A 9731-nucleotide genomic window follows, 5' to 3' on the forward strand; every position below is an offset into this window, starting at 1 on the left:
AATGGCCTAGTCAAAGTCCAGACCTACCTGCATTTAACAACTCCAGTTGTGCTGGGTCATTTGCAAAGATCTCAGGTCCTAGATATTTAAAGCTTTCACTGAATTAAATTATTAATACTCTGTTCTATTTGTATCAAATAATATCAATGTGAAACCTTTTAAAGTAATTAAATTAATCCAGTTTGTCTGGATGATGTGATTGAATGCTGCACCCTAAGGCTATCCATGTCCTGTAAGTCACTGCAAGGATCTTTCTGGATGCAGTCCCATGTTGCACAGGAATAGATGTGTGACGCAAGCAGAGCTCTGGGTGCAACAGTGCTGACATAATCTGCAGGCTGCGCAGTCATGCTCCCCTACCCGGGTTGATTCTGAACACACAGATGCACCTTTTATCTAACGGAAACACATTTTTGCTTCTGTGTTTGCCCTTTTGGCTCTAAGTTGTGTTAAATTGATTCTTGGTTCATGCACTTTAATTATGTTTAGTATCACAGCTTGCTTCTTCTAACCTTTTAACTTCAGTAACGAGGCCATCTTTTCTCGGTTTGAGTTTGCCGCCCATCCCCCACTTCCTCTTATTTGTCTTGGTGTGACTTTGAGGTTTTAGGTTGTTGTGACAACGGAGGACACAGGCCATCCCTGCTCCGTTTGCAAAGTTTCTGTTGTTGCAAGCACTTGCAGAGCGCACTGTCTCACTGGGATGGGGAAGCCTCTGCAACACCATCCCCCACCCACACCTTGTCACAAGCAGGCGAGAGCAAGTTCTCAGAAAAATGACAGAGATATGAAGACCTTCCTGTAATCTAAAACACAAAATGTGGCACCTGCACAGCTGAACTCCCATTTTCATCTTTTTACTTGAGCTCTCTTGTTTTGATCGTTTCACATGAATTAAGATCTTTAAGCAATTTGCTGCAGATTTACCGCAAATGGAGGCTTCATCTCTTCATTTTATTTTCTTAACTTCCATAAAACTGCATGCAGCTGCAGCAGTGATGCATTTTGTTGATGCTTCATGGGTTTACATTTTGAATTTGCATCCTCATCTATGCATGAGCGAGTCTTCTGTAATATTAAAACTGACAAAAAGACCTATAGTTTGAATAAATTGACTACAAGACTTTTCTAGATTATAAAAGGAAATCTAACTTTTCTAATCTAATGTCTTTTGATTATATGAAGAAATTTAAAAACGGACGACAACCAATATATTAGTGTCTGAAACTTCATCAGACCCAGGTTAAAAAAACCCTAAAAAATAAAGATTAGTGGTAAAAATGTAGCTTTTTTTGGCAATTAACTTTTAGTTTATCTTTGAGGATATGTTCACACATTTGAGCGTGCTAACCACAAATGTGTGTGTGTGGGTGTGTGTGTGTGTGTGTGTGAGCTTTTCCTGTTGTAACCACGTGTCTCAGACAGGGTTAATAAAAAGATGAAGCTCACTTCTGGGTTTCTCTCTTCTCCGGCGTCCAAACTGGTAAGATCTTCACGACAAGTGACTTTGTACATTAATCTGTTAACTGCTGGTTGGAATTGTTTTGAGTTTTGTCATTAATTAATTTTATATTAAACCTCAATGTTTTTTTTTGGGCTATAAAGTTGATGTTGAAGTTTTGTACCTTCACTTAAGCCGTCGTTCTTCAGTGTTCGAGCCAAGCACCCGGAAGCCACTGATATACAGTGTTGTCACCCATAAAGTAGAAAGCACTACTAAACTTCTCTACACAGTGTAGTGTTTCCTACTTTATGGATGAGTATACTGTTAGCTGCAGAGGAGAGTGAAAGAAGACCCAAGCTGCATGGTGTTAAAGTTAAAATGTTTGATTTAACCTTATTTCTTCATCTTGTTTCCAGAATATTGTAATAACCAACAGATAACCGTTAATATTGTCGACTTTTATTGGAAAAATGCCTTTTACTACATTAAAGGTCTGTCTTGCTTTACTATTAACTTTCCTGCATTAAAGTTACATATTTTTTATTTAATACCTCCTGCATTAGAGATGAGCATGTTACAGAAAGCAAATAAACACATTATTATAAGGCAAACTATATTTATACACTCTGGTCTGCACCAAGCGGAGACTAAAAGTGTATCCTTAAGGCTATAACTGAAGTTACCTGAAAAACATCAAGTAAATTCCCTGGAAATACAAATGTTGTTTGATTACAAAAAGGTAATACATTCTTGAATAAATAAAACATGGTTTGTAATTTGTTTTTACTGTATTCATAATGTGAGTGGCATTTTCTTTCTTTAAAATTATTAATAAATAACCTTTTTCTAAAAACTGACTATTTCTTTTCACTGTTCCTTATCTTGATTGATAATGAAGAGCTGTTCGTCCTCGTTTAAAGGCCAGCTACACCTGATAGTGTGCCACGCTGCTATAAAAAATTAAAAATATACACATTTTTGACACATATTAACATTTCCTCAAAGCTGCAGATTTGATTGTGTCTGAGACTTGGCATTAGTATCAGATGTGTAAGCTCGGCGTCTAGTTCCAGGGTAAGGGCTGAAGAAAGTTTGAGGGAACCAAACCTCTTCTTCCATGAAGGTCTCCCTTTAGAAAAAAGGAGAAATGTGAGCGTGTATGCAGATATTAAATCATAAATGAGTCACAGAGGAACAACACAGTTTCTACTCACATAGTAAAACCCTTCTTGATCCATATCACCCAAAACATAAATGATGTCTCCAGCTCGAAAACCCAGTTCGACCTAAAATAAAAGGAAAGCCATTATAGGCTTTAAAAAAGATAAATAGAATTTTAAAAAAGGAATGCATGTGACTGCTTACATCACTGTCCATGTTGGGTGAATTTTCCCATGGATCGTAGTCAAATAAGGCCACCATTCTTCGAATGATCACATCTTCACGAATACTGCCAGTGTCACTCAGATCAGGTGTTAAACCCATACCTGCTTTGTACAAAATTGCAAAAACACTGTTAAACTAAATGAAAAATGAAAAACAAATTAAATATTTTAATATTTAAAGAACGAAGTTAAACCTGCCTGAAAGACCCAAAAACATAAGACGTTAAATTATTGCAAAATCGCAAAAGAGATCCAAGAAAAAAAAAGGTATTGTTTAGCTCTAATGAAATCTCTTTTACCATCTTAACCATAACGACTGTTTAGTATAGAAAAAGATTTATCTGATATGGGTTCATTTCCTCAATATATATATATTTTTTTGTCAGTAAATCACAAAACAATATTCTGATGACAACCTGCATGATCCACAGGCAGGAAACCCTGCTGCATCAGAACGTGCTTCAGGTACTCGTCATCCACTGGGATTTCAGCCACCATGTTGCTTGGCACATAACCAGAGAGACCACCAGATTCTCCATGGTAGAAGCCATCAGGGTCCTTATCTCCAAATACCTAACGAGAAAACAAATGGCGCATCTATATTCATGTATATTTCCTCCTTTGAGCCCTCTCTGGTATAATCACTAGCCCTCTAAAGTATGTGATGTGGTGGAACATCGTTGTGTGTATTTTTTTTTTTTTTTTTTTGCTTTTTTAAAAACATGTTTCTCTTTATCGTAAAGTTGTGGCATGTACAAAACAAGAGCCAGAACCCCGAACCACACCTGGTAGAAACTATTAAGTTTGGCATATAAGAGGCCTGATAAAGGTCAAAATATCAGTTAAATCATAAAATATGTTTTTTACATGCGATTTTTTTCTTCTCATTCAAATATAAATAGATTTATTTTTCAAAATTGATTGTTTTTTTTTTTTTATTGAGGCAAACCAATTAAAGTATATTTTTTTAGTAGCAAGAAAGGAGAAAATGAACTTAATAGGAAAAGTGCATTTATGCATTTGCATAAAGGTAATTTAAATAATTTATAAACATGGATAGTTAAAGAGAATAAAAATTAACAATCAAAATATGTAAATAATAAAATAAAATATGACACTAAAATGAAAGAAAAGTTTGACTGCAAACGTAAAAATGTTTAGATTGTCACAGACCATCTCAAAATTAAACAAAATCTGTTTTTATGTTGGCTTAAAGCAACTGAAGGTTTTAGCACTTGTAAAGTTTTTTGGGTGGAGTTTTACGGATGTGCGACTCATTTGCAGTCGGAAATAAAATCTCTTGGTTGAATTAACCTCATTTCCAGGTCCAGAAAATAAAGGCCCTGCCAAGTTTTCTTTATCTTGTTAAGTTAACCAGGTGACTGGCCACAAGTCTGTGTTACAGATAAATGTTGGAACTAATCTCCCTAAACTGTTTTTACTTTCAGGACCTGGATTATCCAGCTCTGCAAATTTCAAATCTAAATCTGCCAGCAGTATGAATCATCCATCCATCTTCTCCCGCTTATTTCATCACAGTCATTGTGGGGCCTGTGCTTATTTCAGGCAGTGGGCGAGAGTTGGGGTACACCCTGGACAGGTCGCCAGCCTGTTACAGGGCAACACAAAGACATCCAACCATGCAGACTCACACTAAGGACAATATAGAGAAGCTAAAAACCTCATATTCATGTTTTTGGGTTATGGGAGGAAGCCAGAGGGAACCACACATGCACAGGGAGCACATGCAAACTTCATGCATAAAGACATAAAGACACAGGCTGGGAACCGAACCTAGAACCTTCTTACTGAAAGGTAACAGTGCAACAAATTATAACCCAGTATATCAGTTTGGTCTTAATTTACCTTCCTATTAACAAAAAGGCTTATGGTGACCAAAACCTGGTGCAAATGTGATGGAACATAATTAGTCAGCTTAGGCATAAGAAGAAAGGGTAAATTTATTTCAGGAAGGAGCTCAAAGTCTAACAATAAGGCTAAAAGCAGGGTGGGTGACAGTAGATCTGAATAGAATCTGTGTAGGGTGGGTGTGTATATATAGAGTGTAGCTCTTAATGTTACCTATAGAGTATAGGATCTTTTCTGCTATATTTACTAACCTTCTGAAGACCGACGGGCCTTATGGAGACCAAAGTCTGGTCCTAATGTGGTGGAACCCCATATTTCATTTTAAAGGGTCGGTTTAGAGACATGTTGTGAATTAACTTGAGGTTGAGATTAGGGTTAGGAACATACTTCATGATAATGGTTACGGTAAATGTCAGGGTTAGAAATAAATACTGTAACTTACACAAATGTCAGTCAAGGTAAAGACTTAACATGGGTAGAAATGTAAACTTTTGTGTGTGTGTGTGTGTGTGTGTGTGTGTGTGTGTGTGTGTGTGTGTGTGTGTGTGTGTGTGTGTGTGTGTGTGTGTGTGTGTGTGTGTGTGTGTGTGGGTGGTGCCGGGGGTTTGCAGCAGTCTGAGTCAAAAAGGCGGCAAATCACATAAATGAGCTGCAAAAAAAAACAGTTACAGGAAATCAAAAGAAGAGTTCGTCTCTACATGTTCAGCGGGCCTGCACAAACAGGAAACAGCAGCGTGTAATTTCAAAGAAACTTCTCAGCAGATTAAAAATGAGGAAGCACAACATGTTTTAGAGAATCGCTGAGGTATAAAGCTTTTGAGATGCTGAAGTGTGGTTACCTTGATGATCTGACCCGGCACAAAGGGCAGCTCCTCTGCAGCCGTGTCCAGGTTGGGAGACATGGCGGCAGGGTTGTAAGGGTAAAGCGCCACAAAGAGTCGAACGGTGGGGATGGACACCTGGCTCGCCGTCTCAAGCTCCCACTCCTTGAGATCCTCTGGGGTGGCCACCCTCACCTCGTCTGGGTATATCAAAACATCCAGCTCGAGCCTGGTCTCCATTGGCAACAGTGCCAGCTCCTCACTGTCTACTGGACAGACAGATGGCGGATGTAGACAACAGCCCTCTCCTAACCTTTATCCCAATCTGAGGTAACTAAGCTAAGCAGGAGCTCTAATCCTCTTTGAAACAAGTAGAGGGATTCGTTAGTTCAGCAAAGACTGTACGCTGTAATACTGCACTTTGGAAACAATCAAAAGGAATATCTCAATTTAAACAAACAAGTCAATAATTTTGCTTTTTAACTGTGCTTTAAATGCTGCAAGGAGGTAAATGAGGAGCCTGTAGTGACCTTTCTTTAAATTAACAATAACCCAGATTCCCTCAATTTAAAAAAAAAGCTGCGATAGGAGGAGGTAAATGTAACAATTCTATCTAATATGATTATTTGTATTAAAACAGAGACTGTGAGAGATTTGATTTTCTTAGGGCCATTTGTCAGACTCACCCTCTTCAGCATTACATGACTAGACCCACTTCACTGGCCAGTGAAATCCAACGCTTCCTGTCTTGACCTTTATTGGCTTGAAATTAAAAGCAAAGAAAGTACCTAATAAAACTCCATAAAGTGTTAATAAAAATGAAGTTTTAAGTTAGAAATAACTAAGTGCACCCCCTCATGTCTAGTTTAAAAAGCAAAATTACACAATTCATTGTAAGAACATCTTTAGTCAGTGTTTGGCAGAAGGTTTGCCCCACTTAAACCTAAGATGGTTAGTTTGGTGAACTAAAGAGATAGAAGAACATTTTTCTTACCATCCATGCAGGGGAATACTCTATGGACAGTATTATACAAACTAAGGACCTTTAAAAAAAACCTTCAACACTATTAGTTAGGCCTTCCAAGATAATTCACACAAAGAGCGGATTGCAAGATGCTAAAGGAAAAAGCCTAAAAGGTCACCAATGGGCCTAAAGCAGCCTATTGCTTTTGCTATGTGTGTTCAACTTGAAATTTATGTCAGAGTTTATGCAAAACTGCATATCAGCACAATCAGAAAGCAGCCTCAACAACTTGACCTTTTATAGGAAGTGTAAAAGGAGGAAATGTTTGCTCTCATAGTACAACTGAAGATTTTGAGTCCAACTGCCAAAGATAATGTATGAAATATTGGATGCACTCTAAGAAAAGAACCTGATACTGTCTGTAAGGCATGATGTGTGGTGGTTTTGGGATACTTTACTGCAGTCAGACCTGGTCAGCTCACCACCATGGAGGACTCATGGTGCATGCAGATGTGCTTGAAGAAAACGTAAAAAAATGAGTAAAAAAATAGAGCTACAGCAGAAATGAACCCAGCAACATGTTGATGCAAAGCCAAATCTGGGAAAAGCATACAGTTAAACCCATCAGTACTAGATGAGAATTAGACAATAGAAAGTTCTGGGCAGAGTCAAACAAGCACAGTTCTGGATCTCTTTTAAATGATACAGGGTGACAGCAAATAAAATGCTAAACAACAAAAAACATTGAACTAAGGTAATCCAAACCATCTAACCACCTATACTATCAGGGTCAGATTGAGGCCGGTGCCAATGTCCAGCAGGCTATGGAGGGGAGGCAGGGTACACCCTGGACAGGTCGCTATTCTGTCTCAGGGCAACACAGAAACACACAAAGACATACAACCATGCACACACTCAGGACAATTTAGATGTCAATTAACAGTCATGTTATTTGGACTGTGGTAGGAATCCATAGTACCTGGAGATAATCCATTCATGCGCAAGCAGAACATGAACTCCCTGCAGAAAGACCCCGGGCTGGAAATCAAACCCAGACGTTTAGTTAATTTCCTTGCTGCAAGGCAACTGTGCTACAAACTCCGTCATCCTGCAGCCTGTTATCCGAACCTGAATCCATACTATGAAGTAATGTATGGTGTAGGCCCTGCCTCTAGCTCAGTTTGGATAGTGCATATTCAGCTTGTTGTTGATACATTTTCTTTATGATTAAAAAGGATATTTTTGTTGTTTGAGTACTAATAAATGCATTTATTTTCGCGAGATAAATAATGTAAAAAGGCATTTTTGTGTGAACAATTTACACAATAAATACCTGAAAATATAAAGCCTGACCCCCCCCCCCCCCCCCCCCCCCCCCCCACACACACACACAAAAACCGCAAATGACACTGTAACAAACATCCCATCGCTGCAGAAATCTCTAAGCAAGGACTTTTTAACATCAAAAGCAAATACCTTCCAGGAAACAGGGCTTGTATTACCTATACAATATTTGTCATCTATTAATTTCAGCCCCAGATTAACAGGAGTTAAGGTTAATTTCACAGGATGTCTGCTGTGCACCAAATAAGAAGGAAATGTTTGAAACTTGCTGTGCATGTTACCCTGTGTCACACAAACCAACCTACCTAGTGTACAAACCATGTTTCAGCTGCAATGTATAAATAAACACCCTGGTGCTGTCACCGCTGTGAAATTTGTACGCTTTGACATTTATCTGTGGTCTTATTGGTCTGAGAAAAGGTCTACATGTGTCCACCACCAGAGCCTTATTCAAGCACTGGCAGATGAGATCCTGATACTATTGGGTTGGCAAAATCAGAACCATTGATTTCGGTATGCTCTGGGGAATCTTGAAATTAACAATATGTTAGGTTTGTATTTTTATTTATTTATGATTCAGTGTTTAAACCCCCGACTGATTTTCATTTTTCTCACACTTAAATTCCATCAAACAAACCTGAACTGTTGGGCAAAGACAACCTAAGTAAATGCTAAAATTATCAGATTTTTGTTTTCTGAAGGGAAACCCATCCAGCCCACTTCTAGAAAACCAGAGATGCCACATGTTAGATTAAAAATGAATTGAGATTACCCACATATTCACATTTATGTTAAATTGACATTAGAATTCCTTACAGACTTGGACTCCACTTAAATGCAACTTCTCTGACTATGAAAGTACTTTTTTAGTGAACTAAAAAAAAACAACCAAGCCCTGATCTGAAGAAAGTTAAGAGCAGATGGGAAACAAACAACATGGATCACTCATTTACCATTCTAGGAGTGGTAAACTTGCCAAACTAACTTTACAAGAGCATCCCCGACCCTTCCAGGCTTTACTTGTAAAGTGTTTCTTTCAGGTGGTGGATTATTATCTTCTGGTTCAATCAATTTATAGGATTTTCATATTTTCTTTAGATTTCACAACTATTTGAGATTTTTTTCCTTAAAAATATGAGCTACCGGTATCTTTAAAAGAATTTAAACTAAATCTTACTATTTGTCATAAGAGCCTTACAGTCTTTCTAAACCCTGACCAGAAGGGGGAGCTGTTACACACAAAAGGCACCTGCTGTTAAAGACAGCATGAGAAATAACAGGCAGCCCTAAGAATTGTAATCAAAATAGAAATATAAAAATGTAATGCATGTGAGAAAAAAATTTATAAACAATTATCATAATAAAGAAATCGCTGAAGTGCGTCTTTTATATCAAACTTTCTATTTTAGTCTCCAATTTTAAAGCCAAACACATAAAAAGAAAGAAAAAAAAAACAAGATTATCAGCTGTTTTTTTAAATCTAACTTTTAACTCCTTATGTAGATGATGTAGTGCATCATATAAGTATTTACATTTTTTTATGTTAAAATCAGACTAACGAACGATGTGAATTACACATCCAACCTATTCCACAACTCTGAAAATGTAATTTTAACATTCACCATGGCCACAAATCTTTAAAGTTAAAACTCTCCCTTTAAATTACAGTCCCCAGCCTTGTTCAAGATAATTTCTAAAAATATTTTCAGGAAGGAAATTGGCTGTTGCTTCATTCATCATTTGAGAGGTTTTAAACCAAGTCTGTAAGCTTAAATGTTTCTGTGTTTTTAAATGTTTTTAAATGCTAAAGTTCCTGAAATGTTATTTTTACTTTAACACATTTTTGTGCTGTAAAAATCTTCCCCTCAAATGTAATATTCTTGCTATTTGTTGGCTGAAGAAAA

The 9731-nt window shown here is 37.4% G+C and overlaps 1 protein-coding gene across 2 annotated transcripts; it reads right to left on the bottom strand.

Moving 5' to 3' along the window:
* Positions 1-1881: 1881 nt before the first annotated feature.
* si:ch211-105f12.2 (RIMS-binding protein 2-like) lies at positions 1882-5843 on the bottom strand. Of its 2 annotated transcripts, none has more exons than XM_038303345.1 (5): positions 5538-5843; positions 3246-3402; positions 2810-2931; positions 2659-2730; positions 1882-2573 (listed from the first exon to the last, which is right to left on the bottom strand). In XM_038303345.1, the coding sequence occupies exons 1-5, from the start codon at positions 5757-5759 to the stop codon at positions 2508-2510; spliced, it is 639 nt and encodes a 212-aa protein (XP_038159273.1). In that variant the 5' UTR covers positions 5760-5843; the 3' UTR covers positions 1882-2507. The 2 variants fall into 2 exon arrangements, with proteins under 2 accessions (XP_038159273.1, XP_038159271.1); XM_038303343.1 differs by having other exon boundaries at positions 2810-2934.
* Positions 5844-9731: the final 3888 nt, after the last annotated feature.

Source organism: Cyprinodon tularosa, unplaced genomic scaffold, assembly GCF_016077235.1.
Source record: "Cyprinodon tularosa strain WSP-4 unplaced genomic scaffold, ASM1607723v1 ctg51, whole genome shotgun sequence".
In the NCBI taxonomy this organism is placed as follows: Eukaryota; Metazoa; Chordata; class Actinopteri; order Cyprinodontiformes; family Cyprinodontidae; genus Cyprinodon; species Cyprinodon tularosa.